The following is a 23,655-nucleotide window of genomic DNA, read 5'->3' as shown; positions in this document are numbered from 1 at the left end:
ACGTAGTAAAGCAGCGGCTGCGTCAGGCGTCTTCGACCGCAGCTATCAGTCGATACTTGTAGCCTGCTTATTGTTCCTGGCGTCCATGCACCTATCGAAGAAAGCCTGAAGAGACCCAAGCACGAGCGCACACTCACCCTGCTGATACTGGCAAGCCACCTCGCACCAGAACTGTGTCCGTCGTTCCAAGGCTCTGCTCTGACTTGTCGTGTTGTAGAGCCCCAACGTCACATAGTAATCCGTCTCAGGAGGCATGTGGTTCCACCTGATGTATTGACGCTGCAGCAGATGGCGGTTCTCCTTGGTCCACGTGTTGCCGGGATTGAGACGGTCGACGTGCTGGAGAAATAGGTTAGATGTGGGCTGAGACGCGCCGATGGATATTGCCTTTTCCTTCTTACCTCACAAATCGAGTCGGCAACTTTGGCAATCATGTGGTAGTCTTCCCTGTACTCCGCTACTGTAAGACTTTGATCAAGCTAGTTTCGACGTGATAAGCCTCCGCTCTGCATTGACGACGCCGCCGAGTACTTACAATCGACTGAACGTCCTCCAGGACGCTAACCACCCATGTCGCCTCGTCGCTCGTCCCCTGACGGACATAGTTGGCGTGTATGTGTCGTAGCATCGCCATGTCACCCACAATTATCCGCTGAGTCAGACGCAGGTGCGGCTTCCGTTTCTCGAGCTGATGGAAAGCGCCGGTGAAACCAGAAATCAGATCAGCCAGCTGGGGTTCCTTGATGTCCCGGAAGACCGCCTCGCTAGGTCGGGCAAGCCGTGAGCCACGCCTCTCTCGAGCTCCTGAATCAGCCAGGCCCTGTAGACGAGTTTGTGCCACATATTCTCAAGTACTGAAGGGGCATCGAAGAATCGAGTGCATGGGTCGCCTCGCACGTCCCAGGTGAAACGTGCCGATTGCTCTCCATCCCTACGGTTGGGCAACGAGTCCTGGGTTTTGAGCGCAGTATCCTCGCATATGGACGCGATTGGCGCATGGTGGAAGCCACAGGGGGTTCGAGATGTCGTGCGAAACAGGGTCTTTTGACAGCATCCGAGAAGGTAGCTGGAGAGACGCATGTTGCCGATAGCGTTGAACCGGTTTCTCTAGGCCAATCTGTTGTGAGCCTGGATTCTGAGCACAGTCGCTTTCAAAGTATCGAGAGAGGAAAACCGGAAGGACTGAAATTTATGAGCTGAATAACAAAACTTCCCCGGCTCTGCCGCAGTTATTTTCTCCCTTTGTTGCTGCACCCGCTCCTCAGTAAAGCTCCATCTTCTCCAGGTGAATCAGACCGTTTGGCGGCTGTGACAACGTTAGTGAATGCCCCTGTGAAGGTGAGAGTGACAATGAAGATTTGCTTTGTGTGCGCCAACGTACCGGTGTAAACTGCCGCAATTTGACGCCCGCCTGTTGGAAGACGGCGGCCGTGTCGTTGTCCATGCTGTATCCATGCGCGTACACAACCTCGCTGATTCCAACCTGGCAGATCTTGATGCTACACGTCAAGCACGGGCACGTATCGCAGTATAGCACCGCGCCGTCGCGGATCCTCTCCCTGCCAGCTTCCAGCAGCGCATTCTCCTCGGCGTGAATGCACAGGCAGGTCCCCAGGCCGACGCCAGACCCGTTGCCCTCGTTGCAGCGCGGGCACCCGCCATCGGCACAATTCGTCAGGCCTCGGGGCGTGCCGTTGTAGCCCGTGCTGATGACCCTGCGCTCGCGACCCACGAGTACGCAGCCTACGCGACGCTTCATGCAGTTGGAGCGCTGCGCAGCGAGCGAGGCGAGTGCCATGAAGTACGTGTCCCATCCGGGCCGAAGGCGGTCCGGGTTGGGGATGTCCAGCTTGCCGAGCTTGGCGTAGAGATGGGCCAGCGAGGACGACGTGTTGAGCAACCGGACAGTAGCGCGCGAGATGAGGGACTGCAGACCGTCGTGTGGATCATACAAGTGCCCATCGTTCTGGTCGACAAAGTCTTCGAGACTGATCCGTGAGGCTTCGGACGCACTGCCGGAGCGCTCACGGTAGCGCTTCCAGCGCACGGTGAGGGGCGCGTCGATGGACAAGAGTAGGAAGAAGGGCCGTCGGAGGAACACGTCGAGAACAGCCTCGGTGGGTATGTCGGTAATGACGAACCGACTCCGCCATCGTCTCGTGACAAAATCGAGTAGATCCTCGGCGGAGGTGAAGCTATGCTCCTGGGGATGAGGCCGCAAGGCGAGCGACCCCTTCGCTGCCAGCCTGGGGCCGTTCTTGGTCGTCAGAGCACTCGAGCTCAACGCACCGCTGAAGGCCTCTGGCTCCGAGTCTGGCGATTGCTCTTCACTTGGCGCGTCGCTTGAAGCATCTGGCGCCGCAGCGCTGCCTTCCTTGGGCGGCGTCTTCAGATATAGGCGTTTGAAGCCATGGTGCTCAACGAGGTAGTGAGCCACCGTCTTCTTGCCGGAGCATATGCCTAGAAGATGCGTCAGAGAGGTTCGCAGATCTCACTCAGACCGAAACTCACTGCCACAGATACCAATCAGCATATTGGCGAGTCCCTTGATGGATGATCCGGGGTCGAACGCGGTGACGTTGATAGACGCGCTTTCTCGCGTGGTGGTGCTGGCGCCAAATGCGGAGTCCCACACCTCAACGCCGACCCAAATTTTAAGGGTCCGAGCTACGATCAAATAGGAGGCCAAACTATTTACGTACTCCTTCCTTTGAATACACCAGACACATCCACACGAGTCAACGTCTACGACCAACTTTCATGCTCGGATAGACCCGCCCACTATAAAGTGCCAAGGTCGTTTTCCAGTTCTATGCTCTCGCCGCACCATCGTGCCAAGAGTGCGGGCATGCATGCGACACCTGCTGCCCAGGCCATATCTGAGCAGCGCTGGGTGAACGAGCTCAGTAGTTGCGGCGCGAGCTCACCTCAGGCGGTTCATTATTGACCTGGCTTCGGAGCTAACTGGGAATATCTGCAAGAATCGAGCATCACGAGCCGACAGGCCGCCATGTTGACTACTAGTAGGATACTCGTCGGGAAAGCGTGGGAATAGCGAAATCGGATACCGCAAGCATGGACCAAATCTAGCTGACTCTTGAAGCGATATCGATGCGAACCTCGCGTCAAGTAGCTCCCTGGCGCAGGCCTGCCTACCTCACTTTGGGGTGAAAGTTCTACTTGCAGCCGCAGTACTCGCAGCAGGCAGAAGACATTGCCCTCGCCAGGCACTCATACTACACCATGCAGCTCAGGCAGCCTTACAACAATTAATTTCATGGAAAAGAAAGAAATGGTTCTTTGACTACCTGTGGCCATCTCAACGGATATGGATAATCAACTCCCCATTTACAAGGCCCATCATCGCGTCTTCTGCTCTGGCCCAGTCGTCCCAACCTTTGGCCATCGCATCCAGATCCTGCTCTGACCGCAGCTTCATTTCTAGAGCCTTGACTCTCATCTGGCCATGTTTGATTCTCTCCATCATGGAATCGGCTGCTCACGTTAGCGCATGAGAACCCAAGTGCTGACGGGGGACTACTTACCCCAGACCCTCCTATCACCTTCCTGGCTATAACACCATGTTCCCATGGTTGCCGTCATGTCGGCTCGAGGGATGCCCGCTTGCAGTGACCAGCTCACGAGCTGGCGCCCACCATTGGGATGTCCCCCACTGGCTCTCCACGTAGAGAGGAGTGTCTCGTGAAAGTCGTTGACGCCGGGCAGCTCGGGCCAGATGACCATGTGCTCCATGTCGGCCTCTCTCAAAGCCAGAATACCGCCCTTCTTGGTCACCCGAATCATCTCCTTGATCCCCGCCACAGGCTCGTCCAGGTGAACAAGCACCTGGTGGGCGTGAGTAATGTCAAATGCTCCGTCTTCGAAGGGAAGCTCGAAGATGTTGGCTTTTTGGAAGGTAATGTTGTCCACGCCTTGCTTCTCGGCAAAGCTTGCCGCTCTCTGTAGGATCTCATCTGAAATGTCTGTAGCTGTGATGTGACCTTGTGGCATATACTTGGCAAAGGTAGCGGTGATGGTGCCGGACCCGGCGCCAATGTCGAGGAACTTCAAGCCTGGGTTCCTGGACGCTGCATCCTTGAGGTGCGGGAGGAGGTGTCCGGCGCTGTTCTCGGCGGTGCGCCATTCGTGATGCTGGACCTGAGAGGCTTTGTGGCCCAGAGTGTATGCGCTGTGTTGATCTGCCATGGTCTTGGGGTACAGTCTTGCTGTATGTTGAGGAAAAGGAAGCAAGTTGGAATCGGGATGCGGAGGCCTCGGCTTTCGCTGCCGTCGGTCGATCGCCACTTTTCATGTTGTCTTGCGTATGTCGCCCCGATAAGCAGTCCTTCTGCACGAAGATCTGAGGATGATACGTTCCGATTCATCACTTCCGTGTCTCTCCAACCCTTTCCGCATTGTTTGGCTCGTTGTCGCACATTGTGGGCATGTTTCTCGCTGATGAAGCCGTGTAAGATGATTGGGCGAGAATGCCTTCATTCGACCCTTGGTCATGAAGAGGCCGCACCAGATACTCAATCCCAGGTGTGATTGAATGCTTATGGGTCTTACAGTTCTTTGGTAAATTTGGATTTATTATAAGTCCCAGCATGCTTTTCTTTGAATATCAGGCCCGGGCACTGCTGCTGTCCATTCACTGTCACATTGCACATGGGCTTGAGACTGCCCGTGTTCAGACTGTGGTATTTCAGACTGGAATCATCTCTAGAAAAAGACTAAGTTTGGACATGTGGCCATAGAATCCAGGTGTCACCAGCCAAACATAGGTAAAGGATCTTTGATGATTTGATTTGCTTGATCAAGCCGCAAGGGGAGAAACATATGTACAAAGTGAGCTCTATTACGTGCTGCCCTACGGAGTACTTGTACTGATGTAGCCCCGCGGCGGGGCACAAGACTTGGCGCTTGGACCCCCGGAATGGCAGCCTGAGCCACTGTAGCTAGCCTGGGTGTGCACTGGCCACCACCCGCTGACCAGCTGCTGGAACATCACGAGCCACACTGTCCAGTCCAGTCCAAACCCTTTGACTTTCCTCCGCCCCGGACTTATCAGCTGACAAGCAAGCACCAGTCCCCTGACCTGCGATCAGTCGTCCCTGGCGTCGCGCGATTTCACCAGTTCCTCGACATCGATACTCAACCTTCAACCGCGTACCTATTGCATCATTGATCTCGAACTACCAACCAGCCGCGCATCGTACTGTGTCCCACGCCCCCCTCCAACGAGCGCCGGCGACGTCGATCGTCGAGCCAGACAAATGTCGGCAGCACAGGGCGCGACGACGAACTCGTCTTCCTCGCCTCTGCAATTCGCAACATTCACCTCTGAGATCGAACTCCCCTTTTACTCGGCGCTCTTCGCCTCCAAGCTTGACTATGACAAGCTGGACGACTCCGCGCGCGGCGTCCTAGGCCTGTACGAGCCGCGGCTCGAGGAGCCCGATGCGAGCTGCAACATGCAGATCCTGGGGAACGCCTTGACGTGCACAGAGTGAGCCAGGCGCAAGCAACACTGTCGGGAAGCCACATGTCTGACCTTGTAGGGCCCCTCTCGCTTCCGCGCGCGGCGAGGGCATCATCAAGAACGCAAACACCCTCGACGCCTTTCGTAACACGGACAAGACGGCCATGGTGCAGACCGCTGGACGGCAGATCTGGGATGCCATCAACGACGGCAGCATTTACTCGGTCCCGTCGCTTCTCTCGTCCTTCATCATTCTCTCCTACGCCGACCTCAAGAAATACAAGTGCACCTATTGGTTCGCATTTCCGGCGCTACATTCCGACCCCCAGTGGAAACGCAGCGGACCGGCCGAGCATCTGAAAGTCGATGAGAGCAGCGCGCTGCTGGAAAAGGTGGGCACATGGCGCTACAGCGTCGATGGGAGAGAGCGCGGGTTCTTCCTGGCCAAGAAAGTCCGCACACCAGGAGAAGATACCGACGAGGATACAACACAGACGCTAGGCTATCGGTGGGAGGTTGCCTCGTTGCGGGCGTTCGAGGAGGGATTCTTCAACGAGGTACCCGAGAACGACCGCTACGTCTCCTTTGTGGACCCCTCGACCTACCCAGAAGGACCAGGCTGGCCGTTACGCAACCTCTTGATCCTGATCCGGCAGCGCTACAAGTTGGGCAAGGTGAAGATCCTGTGCTTCCGCGACATTTGGGCACGAAGGCATGAGTCGCGCAGCGTGATCCTTCCTATTGAGATGGACCCCACGGAGAAAGTGGTCATGGCAGACATGCCCAAGGTCACAGGGTGGGAGAGGTCACGGAATGGGAAATTGCAGGCACAGCAGGCGAACCTCGGAGAGTATATGGACCCCTCACGGATCGCCGACTCGTCAGTCGATTTGAATCTGAAGCTCATGAAGTGGCGTCTGGCGCCCGACCTGGACCTGGACCGCATAAAGAATACAAAGTGTCTCCTGTTAGGCGCGGGCACACTGGGCGGCTACGTCTCAAGAAACTTGCTTGGCTGGGGTGTCAGAAAAGTCACATTCGTGGACTACGGAAGAGTGTCGTTCTCCAATCCTGTGCGGCAGCCCCTGTTCGAATTCGAGGACTGCGTGGACGGAGGCAAGCCCAAGGCGGCAGCGGCCGCCGCCATGCTGAAGAGGATATATCCCGGAGTCGACAGCGAGGGACATTCGCTATCGGTTCCCATGCTGGGGCACCCATACACTGACGAGGCCAAAACAAAGGCCGACTACGACAAGCTTCACGCTCTGATCGACGCGCACGACGTTGTCTTCCTCCTGATGGACACGCGGGAGTCGCGCTGGCTGCCGACTGTCATGGCAAAAGCCGCTGGCAAGATCGTCATGAATGCCGCTCTCGGCTTCGATTCGTACGTTGTGATGCGACACGGCGCTGAGAGCACAGAGGCCGATGCGCCGTCGCTGGGCTGCTACTTCTGCAACGATGTCGTGGCACCAGCTGATGTAGGTCACTCCCGTCCCAGGCTCACCTGAACCGTTTGCTGACAAACACACTCACAGTCCATGAAAGACCAAACGCTCGATCAGCAGTGCACCGTCACACGTCCCGGTGTCGCAGCCATCGCCTCGGCTCTCCTCGTCGAGACGCTCACCAGTCTGCTCCAGCATCCCAAAGGCAATCACGCGCCCGCTCCGCAGCTGACTCAAGGGTCTGTGCCCGAGCGTGATCCCCCGTCACACCCTCTGGGCCTCGTGCCACACCAGATCCGGGGGTATGTCTCAACATTTCAGAACATGGTCATCAGAGGCCAGTCGTACGACTGCTGCAGCGCGTGTAGCCCCAAGATTCTTGAAGCGTATCGGAGCGACGGCTGGGGGTTTGTGAAGAGGGCGCTGCAAGAGAGGGAGTATGTCGCGGAACTGTCAGGCTTGGCCGAGGTGCAGAGACGGGCGGAGGAACTGGACGCTGAACTGGACTGGGATGAAGACGACGATGCTTTGGCGGCCGAGGAGGGTGAAGGAGAGCTCCTGTGAGCCCCCAGAAACATACATACATTTGATGGTACTTGTTTTAAGTTAGATGACTGGCGTACAGCGTTTTTGGTGGAGGTTCCCGAACCGCATGACTTTCTTGGATTGGAGCCCGGCGCATTGCAGACGGCACATTAAAAGAAGTGCAATTCCTCACACAATGTTCCTCACACGATGGGACAAGTTCTGCATTCAGCTTGGCGGTGGTGACGTGTTGTCGGATTTATGGGTATCGAAGTATACTAAGTAGAAATCCAAGTGCCACTTCCCGCGCCCGCCCCTATGACGCCTTCATGCAAATGACAAAACATAGAAGATTTCCCCCGTGTACAGGCAGAACAGAATTGAGAGCAGGTTATTAGAGAGGGGGTTGTTACTCTCAATGTGTCGTCGTCGTCGTCGTCGTTTCGAGGCCGTCCTCACGACCCGTGGTATTATGCGTCAATCATGGTGTGGTGTATCGCAGCAGAGTGTGCTGATGAATGCCGTCTAGTACTTGAGGATGATGTAGAGGGCGTGGATGATACCGGGGATGAAACCCAGGATGGTCAGGGCAATGTTGATGAGCAGGTCGACACCACAGCCGCGCTCGAGGAAGACACCCAGAGGAGGGAAGATGACGGCAAAGATGATTTTGCAAATGTCGCTGTAAACATTTCGTGTTAGCGGAGATCTGTCTATCTGTTTTGGCCGTGGGTTGTGCGGAGAGCATGGGAGACCACGGGGCGTTGCGGATGTGACGGAATGGCAGTGAACGGCGGGTAGTGAGAGGTAGGGCAGTCTTACGAAGCAGTGAAGGCCATTGTTGCGGTATTGGTGGGTCACTGTGTGATGGAGTCGAAAGAAGTTGAATGGTTTGACTTGGATGGGTTGGTTGGTGTGAGGTTGTGGTTGTTCGAAGGTAAAGAAGGCGGGAGACAGAGGATTGGGGCTAAGAGGGAAGCTAATGGACGTTATATATCACGACGGACTCGGAGACATTGCGCGTCTTCCAGGTGTGTAATGTGCAGCAAGCAGGGAAGTCCAGTCCGGTGTCAACCACCCATGCGTCCTTGGCGAGCGGCCATGCCGTAAACGGGTTGTACTTGTCGAGGCCCAAGGCGAGAACGTGCGTCATCGACGATCTTGGCGTGGAGCGATTGACTTTTTTGCTCTCTTTTCCCGCTGGCGCAGCTCGCATACTTACGCGTGTTGAGCTCTTGGCTTCCGTGGATATTATGAAGCGTAGCTAGTACAAGCATTTCACCACTGACACCCGTATGGTGTTCAGCCTGACTGGAAACATCCTGTCCATCATGAGTTCTTCTCACAGCTTCGTCGTTTCAACAAGCGCGGAGGGGATCGTGACCAGCGACATGAGCAGCTAGCCAAATCGGACCGCCAGTTGAGCTCGCAACATCTAAGAGTTACGTCATTTTAACTGTGCATCTGCCGAGCAAGCGCCACAATCAAGGTCATGCAGCACTTGACCACAGCCAATCATCGTCTTGTAAGCCTATCACCGCCACAAATCGTCCGCAGCACCAGCCACAATTCTTGAATGATCGTCCTGATTGATTACTTGATGACGAAAATAGAACATGGCAGAGCAAAGGCAAAGATGGGGAAATAATGATGTGAAATTCGCCTGCCGCTGCGGACGCCTATCTACGCCTTCACGAGAAACTGCCAAAATTTTCCGAGCTAGGGAAACACACCTTGTGCTTGCATTTCCATGTCACTGACAGTCTGACACTCGGCGCCCCCCGCCAGCTGTCAGCCTCACCAGGGTCCGGCATTCACCAGCCGATCTTCAATTACGCGGCAGCCCCCTGAGCCCCATGGTTAGGCTTTTTTTTTTTTTGAGCCGCCTCTAGAACGAGCCTGCAATCTTAATGTACAGGCCACTGGTACCTTGATTCGATGACAATTCTCCCATGCCAAGGGATTCATAGTCTTATCTTGGCGGACGGCCCAAGCCTGGGTGCCGTTGGAAAAGACGCGCAAGTTACAGGTCTTGGCGCAATGACGAACTCACGATCGGGTTTGCGCCGGGTGCGATGGACTTATCCGACCTTTGCGAACACCGAGACCGCGGATGACGTGATCTGTTGATTTCGCTATACGCATAGCACATTGATAATACGGTACTCGTACGTACATTCAATCCTCACTCATTGCCTTCCCCTGGCGCTTTGGCGAGTCTCTTGCCGTAGAATAGCGTCCCAACGCCCTTGGAAAGCACCGCATAGCCCAGGTACATCCCGACAACAATAGTAATAGGCCACTTCTGCCACTCGCGGTCCCAGTCCAAGGGAATCGGCACAGCGCCCAGCCAAGCGCCCAGCACTGCGCCTAGAACTCCGCCAGACACCTCATCCAGCGGCGCGTAGGCACCTGCCAGTGCCAGCATGGCCTGTGCATCCACGCCGCGAGTGTAGAACAGCGGGAACGCTGCGAGGATGGAGAAGTGTGCGGCGCAGAGCAATGTTCGGGCAACGTGATCGAGCAAGGGTGCGCCAAAGAGCACAAAGAGGATATGGACTGCGGGCACGGTGATGACGGTCAGGATGAGGGCAAGGAAAGATTGCTGCTCAGACAAGTTAGAAAGGCAAGCAACATGACAGAAGACTGGGGAAGGCTTGCCTTGAAGAGAGCGGGTGCTGTTGACTCCGTCCTCTTTTTCTCGCCTGCTCTAGGCTTCTTTGTTGACTTCGCGACGGTCGGGGCACCGGCAATGGGCAGGCAGATGGCGGCGTAGGCAATCTGCACCAACACGACGAACGGCAGCGCGCTGTTCAATGCCGCCACTGGGTCATTGATGAGGGCTGGCATTCTCACGTACAGCGCACCTAGCAGTAGCGCGGGTCGCCCGATGGAAACGGCCTGTGCAGCCGGCGTGTCGGCCATCGCAACGGGGTGCAGCGTGGGTTTCGACTTGGCCTCGCCTGGGGAGGCCGATTGGCCTTTTGTAACTGCCGTGGACATGGTGGCTGGTGAATTCTCTGGTGTGAATGGTGCACGCTGGGAACTGGCAAGGGATCGTGAAGAGCTTCGCTTTGCTCAATCAGACTGAAATTATAGGTCACGTGATGTCTCCGGCGGGCCACCCATCAAGGTGCCTTCCAAGTTTACGCACCAAGGTAGCTACCTACCCTAAACTTGCTCGAGAAGCTGATACCCATACACGCACTGGCACTCATTTTGGGGTGAATATATTTGTTATAAACCAAAAAAGCCTCAAGAAGCTTAAATGTGTATTTGAGACAAAGCGCGACATGTGGAAGCAGGAGCATTCAATGTTTGATAGTGTAGGCTCGTCATGAGTTGAAGGCAATGAATGTGCAAGTCAATGATTCCTCAAAGTGACATTCCGAGATCAATCACCTTGACGAGTTGTTACATGTCCATGCACGTAGGTAGTTATTGTTCTATTCAAAGAAGCTTTTTTGGAGTACCTTGAAGCTAAACCCGCATTGGGATCTAGAACCGTTGGAATACGGCACAGTCCACGTCAGATGTCAGTCAAGTTCATGACCAGTGACCAAGCTATGTACAGAATAAGGCTCCAGTGTCAGTGCCAGTTGCTCCACGAAACAATCGAAAGTCGAATCAATCTCTTTAGGCACATGTGACTTTCGCAGTCACTGCGCGCGGTAGGGCGCGAATGGCCAGTCTCCCAGCCTCGAATCCGCCTAAACTAAACACACGCTGCCTTTTCGAGTAGCATTCCTGTCTCCCTTGCTCCCACATGCCGTCAGACGGAGCAGCGGCATCTCAAAGTGCAAAGTGCCTAGGTGGCACTTTGTTCTCGCTTTGATCATTGGGCCGCATAACATGGTGAACCGGATCCGACCTTCACGCAACAGGAACCTCCGCTTGGGTATACCGTTGGATAACCAGACGAACTGCCGTTTGAGGCTCATCGTTACATCGGGCTTCTTGCCCCCGCAATGCACGCCGCAACCCCATAGGGAGCGTATATCACTGGCCGCGCCCTCCCCGCGGCAAGCCGCCTGCGTTTTCCAGGCGATCGCTGCCCAAAAGTACGTAGCGGGATGTGGACAGTGGACGCTCCGGCTTCGATGCGGTGTCCGGGGTAAATGTGGGGGAGGAGGGACATGAGCCGCCTGGGGTATAAGAAGGTGGACGCTGCTGTGAGATTGCAGGGAGTCGTAGCAAGCTATGACAATTTGCTGATGCCTGACATGGCGGACGACACGAGAACTACACAGGCCAAGCCAGCGGCTACCACTACGCCGCCTGCAGACGAGATCGAGCTTGCACACACTTCCACCAAGAACGATGCTCCATCTGCTGTTGCGGTGAAGCAGCGGGGCCTCGAGCTGCCAGACATCCTCAGGCACCTGTCTGAAGAGGAGCGCGCTGTGCTCGAGAAGAAGATGCGACGTAAGATCGACTTCCGTCTCTTGCCCATGATTGTCATCATGTACATCCTCAACTACATTGACCGGTAGGCGATCTCCACCCCGGACGGAAAGGTGTACCTGACTTGGTAGGAACAACATTGCTGCTGCACGGTACGCCGGGTTGGAGGAAGATTTGAACATGGACGAGGACGGCACCCAGTTCTCAGTAGGTGACCTACCCTCGGAGACGGATGCCAGCTGACCAGGTGCACAGACAGCAGTGAGCATCCTCTTTGTCGGGTGAGTCGACATCCGCTCAACTGCGGTCAAACAGCAGCAAGGATCGCACTCGATATTCGATCAAAGATGTTGGTACTTGACTTGAACAGTATCGACTGACATCTTTCATCGTTCCCCTGCTGCCGGGTTGACTTGGTCGAGAGAGTTCCTTCGAGTCAGCGTGGCATACTGACCAGTCCAGATACATTCTGATGCAAGTTCCATCAAATTTGGTTCTGAACAAGATCGGCAAACCTGCTATTTATTTGCCGGCCTCTGTTAGTCATAGTTACCCAGAAGCATTGTTCAGCGCTGACAAGCCCAGATGATCCTATGGGGCGTCATATCCGCAGCTACGGCCGGCTGCCACTCTGTGGGCGGTCTGTACGCGGCCCGTTTCTTTCTCGGTTTCGTTGAGGCGACCTATTTTGTGCGTATACCCGTCTTGCCAAACGGACAGCAGGCTGACTTGAAAGCCCGGATGTCTGTACTACCTCAGCTGCTGGTACACTCGTCAAGAACTTGGTGTTCGGACCACCTACCTATACGCAGGCTCGCTCATATCGGGTGCTTTCTCAGGGCTCATCTCTGCTGGAATCACGGGCAACATGGATGGTACCTTGGGACTCCGAGCATGGCGTTGGCTTTTCCTGCTTGAAGGTGTTGTCACCATCGCAGTGGCTTTCGCCGCGTTCTGGGTGCTGCCCAACTTTCCGCGCACAACGTCGTGGTTGTCTGAGGAAGAGGCTGCTCTGGCGACCTGGCGCCTTGAAGAGGATATCGGCGCAGATGACTGGACGAACAGTGAGGAGCAAACCCTCTGGCTCGGTTTCCGGCTGGCTCTTCAAGATGTGAAGATGTGGGTGCTGGTAAGTAGCATTCTGCGACCACTTCGACCACGACTAATCCTTTAGCTTGCAATCTTGTTCGGTAATGTCTCTGCCGCATCGGTCACGAACTTCTTTCCTACGGTTGTCGGGACCCTCGGCTACTCAAAGGTCGAAACACTCCTCTTGACAAGTCCGCCGTATTGCCTTGGCGTGATCACCACCTTTTTGAACGCCTGGCACGCGGACAAGACAGGCGAGCGCTTCTGGCACATCACCCTGCCCCTGTGGCTGGCCGTTGTGACGTTCATAATCGCTGCGGCGACCACCAATGTCGCGGCGAGGTACGCAGCAATCATGCTCATGGTACGTCGCCAACGGCTGTGCAAGTAAGCGGATGCTGACTGAATCCTGTGATAGATTTCGGGCCTTTATTCTGGGTACACCACTGCCCTCGCATGGATCAGCAACACGCTGCCTCGTCCCCCAGCTAAGCGCGCAGCAGCGCTTGGCTTCATCAACGCGATCTCCAACTGCGCGTCCATCTACGCAAGTTATCTCTACCCGAAATCGGCGGCGCCTAGATACACGGGTGCATTTGTGCATAACTGCGTAATGGCAGCGGCGGCGATTGCGGCTGCGTTCACTTTGCGGACAATGCTGGCCAGGCTGAACAAGAAGCTTGACAGGGGAGAGAGGGTGGAGGGCGCCATCAATGCGGCGCCTGGAGAGGCAGTCGAGCATGGCTTCCGGTTCAAGCTCTAGTGATACTTTATCAAGATCTGGATGGAACGCAAACCCGAGAGGATGCCAGATTGTATTGGTACCTTAGGATTAGGTTAGGAGGTACTCCGTACGGCTACCTTGCCTGGTAGTAGTAAACTGCTCAGCTATCACGTGATCACGCATCTTCCACACGTCACAACAACGCGCTCATTCGCGTGAAGATGAAGAGTGACCGATACCTTAGTCACACACCACTGCACTGCGGTTTACCCTGGCTGCGAAAGATGCAGAACAACTTCGCACTCTTTCTTGCCCATCATGTCCCCGGTCATGGTGAGCGACGATCTCTCGCCCACAGACACCGATGACTCTAGCACCGAGCCTAAGTTGAGCGAGTGTACGAAAGGCGGCAAGAAGCGCAAGCTCGATGCTGACTTTTCGGAGAAAATCCATTGGACAGACGAGTCTGACACTGTTCCATCAAAGCCCAAGAGACGAGCGAAAAGAAAATCCGCAGGAAAGAAGCGCAAGTCGATACGTGCAGACGAGCCCGGTGACGATGAGCCGCCCGAGGATGCACCAGATCTGCCGGATTACCTGCAGGCCAGACGGCAGGAGTTTGATGCGCGTAGGAGGGAATTTCATGAAGCAGCGCTTAAAGTGCCGCCTGATTACACAGGAATTTTCGACGATGAGGATGTCTCAGTCAACCAGTTGCAAGAGCGACCGCACTTTACTGAAGAGATTGGCGTGAAGCCATCTCGCCCGTATGAGGATATTGAGCTACAATATTCGGGTGGATTGATACCCGCCTCTATTGCACAATATCTGCGCGACTATCAAGTTGAAGGCGTGGACTTCCTGCATCGGAAATTCGTGTACCAACAGGGCGGAATCCTTGGTGATGACATGGGACTAGGGAAGACAGTACAAGTGGCTGCTTTCTTGACAGTAGCGTTTGGAAAGACTGGCGATGAGCGGGACGACAAGCGGATGCGGGAGATGCGATATCACCATGAGCGGTGGTACCCGCGCGTGCTCATCATCTGCCCAGGGTCGATCTTGATCAACTGGCAAAATGAGCTGAACCGCTGGGGCTGGTGGCATACTGACGTGTATCATGGAGCTAGGAAAGACGATGTTCTCGGCAGTGCCCGAGCTGGCATGCTCGAGATTATGATCACCACCTATGACACGTACAAAAACAAGAAAAGCGCCATCAACATGATACAGTGGGATGCCGTGATCGCAGACGAATGCCACAAGATCAAGGACCACACAAAAGATACGACTAAGGCGCTTATGGAAGTGAACGCCCTGTGTCGGATAGGGTTGACCGGAACCGCCATACAGAACAAATACGAGGAATTTTGGACCTTGCTCGACTGGACGAACCCGGGTCAATTCGGCACACTCGGCGAATGGAGGTCTGCTATATCAATACCACTGACGCTCGGCCAGTCGCACGATGCAACGGCTGCGCAGCTCAACGCAGCGAGAACAACCGCGCAGAAGTTGGTCAAGAACGTGTTGCCGCAGTTCTTCCTGCGCCGTATGAAGTCTCTCATCGCGCATCAGCTGCCCAAAAAGACAGACAAGGTAGTCTTCTGTCCTTTGACGGACTTGCAGGTTGAGGCATACCGAAATTTCACCGACAGTAGGGAAGTCGAGATTCTTAGGACCGTTTCTGAGATGTGTGGCCAACACGGGAAGAAGCTTGGTTGGTGCTGCAACCAGTTCTTGCCCAACGGTAAGAGGTGGCAGACGTTCGTCTTCCCGGCCATGGTCACTTTGCAAAAGATTGCCAATCATTTGACGCTGCTCGTTCCGCTGTCGAGTGATCTCGATGAAAAACAAAAGTCTGAGTTGCGCAGTCTGCAGACGTGCTGCCCTGAAGTTTGGAACCAGCTCTACACGGACAGGGAGAAAATCACCAGCCTCATCAACCCAGAGTTCTGTGGCAAGTGGAAGGTGCTCAAGGAGATGCTGAAGTACTGGCACAGCCACGGGGACAAGGTGCTTGTTTTCTCGCACAGCGTACGGTTGCTGCGCATATTGCAGCACCTTTTCAATTACACGTCGTATAATGTGTCGTTTCTGGATGGTTCAATGAGCTATGAAGAGCGTCAGCAAGTGGTGGACGACTTCAACTCAGATCCAAAGCAATTCGTCTTCCTCATTTCGACCAAGGCAGGTGGCGTGGGGTTGAACATCACGTCCGCAAACAAGGTCGTCATTATCGACCCGCACTGGAATCCATCGTATGATCTGCAGGCTCAAGATCGTGCCTATCGAATTGGTCAGAAAAGAGACGTCGAGGTCTTCCGGCTTATTTCAGTCGGCACTGTCGAGGAGATTGTCTATGCCCGCCAGATATACAAGCAGCAGCAAGCCAACATCGGCTACACGGCATCCTCAGAACGACGATACTTCAAAGGCATCCAGGAGCAAACCGGGAAGAAGGGTGAAATATTCGGCTTGGAGAACATCTTCACTTACTATACTGAGAGCGGTCTGCTTCGAGATATCGTCAACAAGACCAACGTTGCCGAAGCTCGCGTGGGCTTCAACATGTTTGATGTGGACATGGACCAGGCTGCTAAGGAGGGCGATGCTCTGAGGTCGATTCAAACGAAAGGGGACACAGCGGAAGACGGCGGTCTGAGCCAACTTGCAGAACTGCTCAAGGCTAAGGACCAGGAGCAGCTGCTTCAAGAGCGGAAAGCGAACGCGCCCAGAACGGACGCGATCCAGGCCATCCTCTCCAAAGCAGGTGTCGAATACGCGCATGAAAACTCCGAGGTCGTCGGGTCATCTAAAGTCGAGGAGCATCTCTCGCGAAGGGCTGCCCTGGGCCAGTATGGCGAAGGTGACACTTTGGGCCAACATGCACTCTTTGCCAGCGATGAGGATGGGGCCTCTCCAGACCAAGGCCTGTACACACAATTCAACCCACCCCAGGATGTACAGTTGCGCCAGTTCTGCGAAATGGCCCGGACCTTTGGTTTTGCCAGTGCTACCGAGTTTGCCCTGGTGGTAGAGAATTGGTCGCAGGAGCAACGGCGTAATTGCCTGGCGCATTTCTACCGCAAACGAGAGGCTATGCTGCTGGAGAAATATGAATCTGACGAAGGGGTCAACAAGGAAACAAAGCCTGAAGCCAAGGAAACGAAAGCGGAGAAGGCCCAAGAGGTGAAGAGTCCCATCAAGAAAGAAGCTTCAGCCATAACACCCGCAAAGTATGGAATCAAAGTGGAACCCAGCTCCAGCTCGAGAGACCAAGGCATCGCACGCATGACCGAGGATGGATCGTCTAAGCGAACCTCGATATTCCTCTCAGACGACGACGACGATGATGAATTATGAGGGACACGGCGTCAAGGTAAAGATACCCAGCAGGTCTGCTTCAAATTTACTTGAATTCTCTGCTACTTGACGCAACCTCAACCCGTGTACTTCTGCACGAAAGCCACCATGTCGTCAAAGTACTTGCGCACCTTTGGGTGGTCACCAATCATGTAAAAACAGTGCGGCAGCCCGCCGTAGACATTCAGATCGACCTCGTTGCCCTCGTCTTTGAGTCGCTGAGCAAAGGCCAGACCCTCATCCCTCAGACAGTCGTACCCAGCCACCACGATATCTGAACTGTCAGCTGAGATACATACGTCTAGCATGTGTCGCTGACTTACGCGTAGGTGGTAGGCTTTTTAGGCTCTCTGCCAACAGTGGGCTGAATCTCCAGTCGTCGCAGGGCTCGGGCATATACATATCTGTGAACCACTCTAGCCGCACATCGTTGACAACACTGGCATTCTTGTTCTCGACAAAGCTCTTGAGCTCGTACTTGTCCCTTGGCGCATACTTTGGGTGGACAGTAACCGGGAACGTGGCGACACAGGCGAGAAGGGGGAGCCCAGCATCGCGCGCCGCGAGAGCTGTGACAAGGCTTAGGCCACCGCCGGCGGAACCACCATTGAGGAGAGTCTTTGCAGGGTCTACATTAAGAGTAGAGGCGTTTTTTTGACACTGGATTTGTTAGCCGGCGTCGGTATTCGTTGCACGCCGCAAACCAACCCATTGTAAGGCGTCAAAGCAGTCATTTGCGGCGTAGGGGAAGCGCCACTCCGGTGCCCTGTTGCTGTCAGCCAAAGGACTTCTGAGATGGGAGAATGTACGTGGTGATTACATTCGATAGTCAACACTGACGACGGTAGTGTTGGTTCGCCCAGCAATGAGCAAATCCTCAGCCTTCTCCGTGCAATGCCCACCAACCACCCAGCCGCCCCCATGATATCTCATCATCAGGGCCTTCGTACGTTCGTCGCCCTTCTTCCGGTAAATCTTGATCTCGATCTCATGACCGTCGCGCATGGGAATCATGCTCGTTTCGGAGACAACATCCTCCCCTTCGACAGGACAACCCGGTGGAGGTGGTTGGTCATTCAGCCACAGCTTGCGAAAGTCCTCAAGTGATAAGGAAGGCTCCCATACAGATTCAATTAGAGGATCAATCGTGGGCTTCAGGGATGCGAAGCCTGGGTCGAGGGTACTGAGGTGGGAATTCTTCCCTGGCGTGAAGTTCGCATCGTCAGGCGTATACTCTGCCTTTGATTTCGTGACAACCATCTTGACCGATCACGCTCGCATAAGAGATGAAAGTTTGGGAAGGTATTTAGCTTACTGGCCAGGGCTATTTGTAAGTAACTTGTCGCAACGGAAATGCTGCCCCAGAGAAAGCTCGGCATGCGCTTGCGGTAGGCCTACTTCAAAGTACAAGGAGCCAACCAGAGAGTCGCGACTCCTGGATCCAACCGGAAAGAATAGAGACTGAACCCCGCCATGACCAATTTTCCGCTCCAGAATGTATTCGTTGGCGTTTTCGAAGTTGCAGGATTTGGGTTGGCGGCTATCGTTCTCCGGCACGATCATGTGGGGTTATGCGGAGAGTGCATGTTGATGAACGGCGTGCTGATATCACAGAATATCCAGCTAAAGCACCTCGGCGGCATCCATCCAGCAATGCCATCTTGTTGTTTATGTAGAAGGTTCTGCAGGTTCACCTAGATGACAGTCCACCCTGGATCTTTCCCCATCATAATGCGCCATACGTTGGCCGTCAAGGGTCGACGCCGGGGTTTGCTGGCTCACCAAGCTCCAATGTAGGTATCAACTGCAGCCTTTATGAGTCGAAAAAAAAACTGATAATCATTCCATCCTCGAATTCAGAGTAACTCCTTGCGCCGTCCCATGTCGTAACAATACCCAAGGTCGCCTACAACAGCTCGAAATCATCCAGCTTGTCCCGATACTTCATAACATTGTTCTTGATCTTGCTTCCCACGCTCCATGTCACAAAGTCTTCCGTCGTCCTTGTCACTAGGTATGCCGGGTCCGTGATCACGTCCGTGCCGACTCGCACATGACCCTGCTCGATCATCTTCGTGGCGGCCTGGACGTGCTCCGCCATGCGCAGCCTTGTCATGACCACCGGAAGCCTGCGTCGAGCAAAGGCGGAGACTGTGACGTTGTTCTCCACGAGGGACAATTTGGAGGTAGAGGAGATGATGCCCATGTCGTACAGCTTCTGGAGAAGGAGGGTTTCGTGTTTGCGACGGGTGGGATTTTCGGGCGGTAGAAGCGATAGCCGGTGGGCTAATTGTCTTATTGACTGCAAATGTCAGCATGCAATGCTAGAAACAGGATTCTCGGGCATTCATACACCACACAGTCGGTTGTACTTGTGATAGTCCTCCGGCTTCTGGATCATGTACCGCCGCGCTACGGCCTTGTCGCGGTGGTCATTGTCCTGCTTGTAGTTGATAAAATCAACCTTTCGCAGGAGCTTCTGCTCGTGATGCTTGAGTTTGCGGACCATGGTCGTTGTCTGGGCCGGGTTGATTGTGTATGTCGAGCAAAAGTATGAATACAAATGGTATTAGCAACGCTGGTGCCTTTGAAGATCGAAAATTTTAGTGGGGCCCGACGAGTAGCGTGATGCTACAGCCTACCCTAAAGCTGAGCGGAATACCAACGGGCGGATCATTCCGCCCGCGACACGGTAGAAATCTCCTAAGCTCCAACATCACGAGAATCCTCGTCAATGTGCCAACAGCCATAGCCAAGATGCTACCGCGATTCACAGCCCCTCGAGGGCTCGCCTCGTCAATCCGACAATTCTCGACCTCCGCTTCATCACTTGCTCCTCGCGAAGGCCCAGCGCCGACACGTCGGTCTACCACCGCTACCCTTTTGAACCTCAACAACTCCCAGAAACCCGACACACGTCGAGGCGACGCCGCCCAGCGCATTGTGCAGAGCACGCGCGCCCGCCAGGATGCCTCGTCCGCCAACATCTACGCCCTCACAGAAGCCAACAAGCAACGTCGAACGGCAGAAGAGTACATGAAGGACATGCCGAGACACTGGGTGCCTGGTGATGTGTACAGCCCGCACGATCTGAGTGGCGCGGAGATGGAGAAGACAAGGAAGAGGAACAGGCGTCGCGGCGATGTGATTGACGCCCTGGGCATCAGACCGCAGGATCACTACAAGGTATGTGGTTCCTTGTTCATCCTGGTGCGCCACGCCCTGCTAACATGACAGAACTTCTCCATGATCAACGAATTTGTGAATTCCACAAACCAGATTATGCACGGGCGCGTGAACGGCTTGAGGGCTGTGAACCAGCGCCGCGTGGCCAAGATGGTCAGGCGAGCGATTGGCATGGGTCTGTACCCGAGTACGCACCAGCACCCCGAGATGTTCAACAGGAAGTGGTTCCCGGATCAGAGGCAGGCGCCGGGACGTTGGGGAAATTAGGAGTGCATGCTCGCACCCTGATGCAAATGTACAACAGTTGGGTTTACTATGTACTTCTATAAACACACATACTTGTACACCATTTGTACAATCAGGCACACACCCTGCGGCTGATTCTATACTCGCACAGCCCGTGCTCATTCATGTGCTTCCTCTTCTTCAGCAGTGCTGTCCATTGGACGGGGTATTGTTGTTTTGCCCATTCCTTGAACGAGGCTTGTAGATCGTCCCCAGGCAGGGCGTTGAAGGCGACTCCGAGGCTGTGGCAGTACGTCAGTGATGGTTCATGGGTAGGGGAAGGGAAGAAACTCACGTCATTGCATCCGGTTCCACCCCAGTAAAGGACGCCATCTTTGTGACCAGACCTCTCACCTCCTTCTCGTCGCCTTGCGCCGAAATCACGCCAATGTAGTTGATGTAGACGTTTGCGGGCACCTCCAGATCCATGCTCTCAATCTTGGCCCAGATGTCTCTGGCCATCTTGGCGCCATCTGATTTCCTTTCCAGCACCCAGAACACAGCGGCCAGGGACCCATACGTCGGTCCCTCGGCAGAAAATTTGATCTCGTTCCAGAAGTCAAGGGCGTACAAGGGCCGCTCGCACGCTGCGTAGGCGAGCATGAGCGCCGTGTTGAGCCTGGTATCAGGTTGGATGCGCACATCCATCTTCAACATATTGTGCACGTTCTCTGTCCCTTGGCGGTCGGGATTGTTCGCAAAGCCCTCAAACACAGATACATAAGTGTCTATGGTCGGTTGCACATCCATGCGGGAGTGTTGCCGCATATGGCTGATGACGTGCGTCGCCATGTCGGGCCTCTTCCTGTCGAAGAAGGCACGCAGCACGGCCTCTCTCCTCTCGCGACTAAGGTCTTGGAAGAACTCTTTCATGATCTGATATGCGTTCCATGCGCGTGCTGTGCTGGTCTGCGGGTCAAGCGTGAACGACATGATGGCTTGCTGAACCAGATCTCGCTGGTCGCCACTGTATCGAAAAACGTTGGCCGAAAGAATGTCAAGAACGTCATACGTCTGTTCGTTTTCGAGGAACCGAAGGCACAGGGCTGCGGCTGTGTCGGGGTTGAGATGAAGCATCTCCTCCTCCATTACCTTGAGGATCTTCGAGATCGCCTTAAAGTCCACAGGCCGTTGCCGAGTCAGGTAGAGGAGGTACCTGTTGAGCAGCTGCGCATACTGCGCCCACGATTGCATCGGCGCATCAGGCTCCAATGCACCGGCCTCTTGGAATCTCTCAAAGGCCGCGTCAACGGTAGCTGGCGGAGACCCGGCTGCAAGATATAACGACATCAACCTTAGGTATGTCTCGGCATCGGTCCGTATCGACTCCTCGTTAGCGATGGCTAGAATCTCATCCGCCAGTCCTGCGTCCAGTGTGTCGCAAGCAACATCCAGCATGGCGTTAATGGTCGAAGTGTCCGCAGTCAATGGCCCGTTGGGGCCCTGCATACTCAGCAGGGTCTTCCGCACATTCGAGAGATCCTCGCCCATGAGCAGCATCGCCTGCAACACCACGTGCCAGTGGGTTTTCCTCGGTTGCCTTTCCATGAGCTCCTCGAAAAAGGGGTTGGCCCACTGTTGTAGCCCATTCCTCCGAGCGAAGCTTGCAACAGCATAGTATGTTTCAGCCCGGACCTGGCCCTCAATAGGCATTGGTTTGGCAAACCATTCCTTCCCCTCGGGAACCCTGTTGTTTTGCGCGTAGAACATGGTGATGATCTCGTGCAGTCGCGGGGCAAGCTGAAGTTCGTCCTCTTCTACCCGGGCGTATAGTTGGAGAAGCTCTTGCTCGTGGCCTTCCCTCGCTAGATCCTGTGCGACCTTTTCGATGAGCTTATTCTCTCCGCTGACCAGAGCTTTGTAATCCGCCTCGTTCCATTTTGCGTATAGTTCCTGTACAGCTTCCCGAGACGCCCCGTGGCGCGCCATGCCCAGGACCATGTAACTCCAACTCTTTGTCGAATCCTCTCTTTTCCCTGTGATTTCTTCGCTTTGCCATATCCGGTGCAGTGTTTTCGCTAGTTGGACATGCGCCTCGGACCGCTCATATGGCTCAATAAGTAGCAGCACTCGTCTCGCCGCGTCCAAGTCGGAATTGGCCAATGGTTTCCCACCCTCTCCTTCAGGGATTGGTCCCGCGAGCCATTCCAGCAGCCTTCGACATTGCATTGCCTGGGTAGCGTTCAACGGCTGGCCAGTCTTGATCTTGCTCGCCATAAGATCCCTCCACGATTGCAGCAGTTCTTTTCTGGGCGGGGGTCGTAGATTATCGAGCATACGGCTTCGCCAGAGCATGATCTTCATCCATCCCGGTTCGTATTCGGGCTGCCGCACCTCCCTAGGAGGCTTCTGGAAGAGAACGCCGAAGAAGTTTCGACATTGCGTGTGATTCGAGTGAAGAGTGTGGGGACTGAGATGCCGTCGTCGAGGGATTGGCGCGAAGAGGCTGTGAGAGGAAGAGGCGCGACGGACGACAAAGTGTCGAGCATGGCGGGCGACATGTGCCCTCATGATGGGTGAAAGCAACTATGTATGGGAAAGACTAGCATTGTTAGATCACACCAAAGTACCTGAGGGTCTGTATCCTTACTGAAGCATGTTTGAGTGTGTGAATTGATTCAATCAGACATGTCCTCGCGCCTGGAGCTTGCGATCAAGTCACCTCGGGTTTCCCAAGAAATCGAGGTCGGTCCCGTCGTGGGCCCATACCTGTGCTCGAGCTGCCTACTGTTTCGCCGAAAATCTACCGGACGGCATTAGGCCCAACGCCTTGTCAGCCACGTACATCTCCAACTCACGTCTGGCGAAAAGTCGCTGATTCACCCGCAGTTATGAACTCCGGGCGGCGATGCTGCGCTCTCGTACTCCGTACGGAATTACGGAATACGTATCGCAGTTGGACAACTCCGGTTTGCTCGCCCCGAGCGAAGGCTTTGGGTGAGCGCCGAGACTCAGAGTCCCGACTCCCAGACACACACCGAATGTGATGGATACGCTTCACGTTCCTGAGCTGCTCGATTTGAATGCTGAGATACGTCACCTAGAGTTCAGTATCTACCTAGCCGCGCTCGCAAGTGCCTCGTAGAGCCTCCACCTGGTGTTGTAGCATCGTATAATAGCTAGTTACCCCGCTCACCATCCTGCTA

The 23,655-nt window shown here is 54.8% G+C and overlaps 12 protein-coding genes across 12 annotated transcripts; 4 read left to right on the top strand and 8 right to left on the bottom strand.

Moving 5' to 3' along the window:
* Positions 1–91: 91 nt before the first annotated feature.
* Positions 92–1,080, bottom strand: F5Z01DRAFT_640733 (uncharacterized protein; the record flags this gene model as incomplete). Its single annotated transcript, XM_046262539.1, has 5 exons — positions 92–105; positions 138–339; positions 402–479; positions 536–820; positions 898–1,080. The coding sequence occupies 5 exons, from the start codon at positions 1,078–1,080 to the stop codon at positions 92–94; spliced, it is 762 nt and encodes a 253-aa protein (XP_046113859.1).
* Positions 1,081–1,171: 91 nt separating this feature from the next.
* Positions 1,172–2,533, bottom strand: F5Z01DRAFT_695895 (putative dCMP deaminase; the record flags this gene model as incomplete). Its single annotated transcript, XM_046266270.1, has 2 exons — positions 1,172–2,460; positions 2,512–2,533. The coding sequence occupies 2 exons, from the start codon at positions 2,531–2,533 to the stop codon at positions 1,262–1,264; spliced, it is 1,221 nt and encodes a 406-aa protein (XP_046113858.1). The 3' UTR covers positions 1,172–1,261.
* Positions 2,534–3,319: 786 nt separating this feature from the next.
* On the bottom strand, positions 3,320–4,206 carry F5Z01DRAFT_630599 (S-adenosyl-L-methionine-dependent methyltransferase; the record flags this gene model as incomplete). Its single annotated transcript, XM_046261737.1, has 2 exons — positions 3,320–3,495; positions 3,546–4,206. The coding sequence occupies 2 exons, from the start codon at positions 4,204–4,206 to the stop codon at positions 3,320–3,322; spliced, it is 837 nt and encodes a 278-aa protein (XP_046113857.1).
* Positions 4,207–4,844: 638 nt separating this feature from the next.
* Positions 4,845–7,868, top strand: F5Z01DRAFT_435085 (uncharacterized protein). Its single transcript, XM_046259718.1, has 3 exons — positions 4,845–5,509; positions 5,562–6,963; positions 7,021–7,868. Exons 1-3 carry the CDS (start codon positions 5,277–5,279, stop codon positions 7,492–7,494), a joined length of 2,109 nt encoding a protein of 702 aa, XP_046113856.1. The 5' UTR covers positions 4,845–5,276; the 3' UTR covers positions 7,495–7,868.
* On the bottom strand, positions 7,685–8,370 carry F5Z01DRAFT_667794 (plasma membrane proteolipid 3). Its single transcript, XM_046264303.1, has 2 exons — positions 8,278–8,370; positions 7,685–8,137 (listed from the first exon to the last, which is right to left on the bottom strand). Exons 1-2 carry the CDS (start codon positions 8,292–8,294, stop codon positions 7,981–7,983), a joined length of 174 nt encoding a protein of 57 aa, XP_046113855.1. The 5' UTR covers positions 8,295–8,370; the 3' UTR covers positions 7,685–7,980.
* Positions 8,371–9,640: 1,270 nt separating this feature from the next.
* On the bottom strand, positions 9,641–10,458 carry F5Z01DRAFT_640729 (phosphoethanolamine transferase; the record flags this gene model as incomplete). Its single annotated transcript, XM_046262538.1, has 2 exons — positions 9,641–10,060; positions 10,096–10,458. 2 exons carry the CDS (start codon positions 10,456–10,458, stop codon positions 9,641–9,643), a joined length of 783 nt encoding a protein of 260 aa, XP_046113854.1.
* Positions 10,459–11,678: 1,220 nt separating this feature from the next.
* F5Z01DRAFT_630610 (pantothenate transporter liz1) lies at positions 11,679–13,711 on the top strand (the record flags this gene model as incomplete). The annotated part of the gene is made up of 8 exons (XM_046261738.1): positions 11,679–11,944; positions 11,991–12,066; positions 12,115–12,140; positions 12,322–12,397; positions 12,445–12,549; positions 12,596–12,988; positions 13,034–13,312; positions 13,367–13,711. 8 exons carry the CDS (start codon positions 11,679–11,681, stop codon positions 13,709–13,711), a joined length of 1,566 nt encoding a protein of 521 aa, XP_046113853.1.
* Positions 13,712–14,002: 291 nt separating this feature from the next.
* On the top strand, positions 14,003–17,038 carry F5Z01DRAFT_731369 (SNF2 superfamily RAD26-like protein; the record flags this gene model as incomplete). The annotated part of the gene is made up of 1 exon (XM_046266706.1): positions 14,003–17,038. The coding sequence occupies one exon, from the start codon at positions 14,003–14,005 to the stop codon at positions 17,036–17,038; it is 3,036 nt and encodes a 1,011-aa protein (XP_046113852.1).
* Positions 17,039–17,115: 77 nt separating this feature from the next.
* F5Z01DRAFT_630683 (alpha/beta hydrolase fold-3 domain-containing protein) lies at positions 17,116–18,298 on the bottom strand (the record flags this gene model as incomplete). Its single annotated transcript, XM_046261742.1, has 4 exons — positions 17,116–17,312; positions 17,362–17,698; positions 17,747–17,804; positions 17,859–18,298. The coding sequence occupies 4 exons, from the start codon at positions 18,296–18,298 to the stop codon at positions 17,116–17,118; spliced, it is 1,032 nt and encodes a 343-aa protein (XP_046113851.1).
* A 646-nt stretch (positions 18,299–18,944) lies between these two features.
* Positions 18,945–19,547, bottom strand: F5Z01DRAFT_684266 (uncharacterized protein; the record flags this gene model as incomplete). The annotated part of the gene is made up of 2 exons (XM_046265919.1): positions 18,945–19,340; positions 19,392–19,547. The coding sequence occupies 2 exons, from the start codon at positions 19,545–19,547 to the stop codon at positions 18,945–18,947; spliced, it is 552 nt and encodes a 183-aa protein (XP_046113850.1).
* A 109-nt stretch (positions 19,548–19,656) lies between these two features.
* Positions 19,657–20,589, top strand: F5Z01DRAFT_667766 (ribosomal protein S18). Its single transcript, XM_046264302.1, has 2 exons — positions 19,657–20,224; positions 20,276–20,589. Exons 1-2 carry the CDS (start codon positions 19,667–19,669, stop codon positions 20,489–20,491), a joined length of 774 nt encoding a protein of 257 aa, XP_046113849.1. The 5' UTR covers positions 19,657–19,666; the 3' UTR covers positions 20,492–20,589.
* Positions 20,428–23,434, bottom strand: F5Z01DRAFT_434172 (uncharacterized protein). Its single transcript, XM_046259713.1, has 3 exons — positions 23,100–23,434; positions 20,805–23,051; positions 20,428–20,751 (listed from the first exon to the last, which is right to left on the bottom strand). The coding sequence occupies exons 2-3, from the start codon at positions 23,018–23,020 to the stop codon at positions 20,583–20,585; spliced, it is 2,385 nt and encodes a 794-aa protein (XP_046113848.1). The 5' UTR covers positions 23,021–23,051; positions 23,100–23,434; the 3' UTR covers positions 20,428–20,582.
* Between the last annotated feature and the right edge of the window lie 221 nt (positions 23,435–23,655).

The sequence above is a fragment of the Emericellopsis atlantica genome (genome assembly GCF_019669845.1).
Source record: "Emericellopsis atlantica unplaced genomic scaffold F5Z01scaffold_46, whole genome shotgun sequence".
NCBI classification, from domain to species: Eukaryota; Fungi; Ascomycota; class Sordariomycetes; order Hypocreales; family Bionectriaceae; genus Emericellopsis; species Emericellopsis atlantica.
This window is presented reverse-complemented; position numbering and strand designations above follow the sequence as displayed.

Excerpts from the sequence above, each read along its gene's own strand:
- F5Z01DRAFT_435085 (XM_046259718.1), top strand. The coding sequence starts at position 5,277 with ATGTCGGCAGCACAGGGCGCGACGACGAACTCGTCTTCCTCGCCTCTG. Across the intron at positions 5,510-5,561 it reads AACGCCTTGACGTGCACAGA|GGCCCCTCTCGCTTCCGCGC; the intron begins GTGAGCCAGGCG and ends CTGACCTTGTAG. Across the intron at positions 6,964-7,020 it reads ATGTCGTGGCACCAGCTGAT|TCCATGAAAGACCAAACGCT; the intron begins GTAGGTCACTCC and ends ACACACTCACAG.
- F5Z01DRAFT_667766 (XM_046264302.1), top strand. The coding sequence starts at position 19,667 with ATGCTACAGCCTACCCTAAAGCTGAGCGGAATACCAACGGGCGGATCA. Across the intron at positions 20,225-20,275 it reads GACCGCAGGATCACTACAAG|AACTTCTCCATGATCAACGA; the intron begins GTATGTGGTTCC and ends CTAACATGACAG.
- F5Z01DRAFT_434172 (XM_046259713.1), bottom strand. The coding sequence starts at position 23,020 with ATGAGGGCACATGTCGCCCGCCATGCTCGACACTTTGTCGTCCGTCGC. Across the intron at positions 20,752-20,804 it reads GTGGAACCGGATGCAATGAC|CCTCGGAGTCGCCTTCAACG; the intron begins GTGAGTTTCTTC and ends GTACTGCCACAG.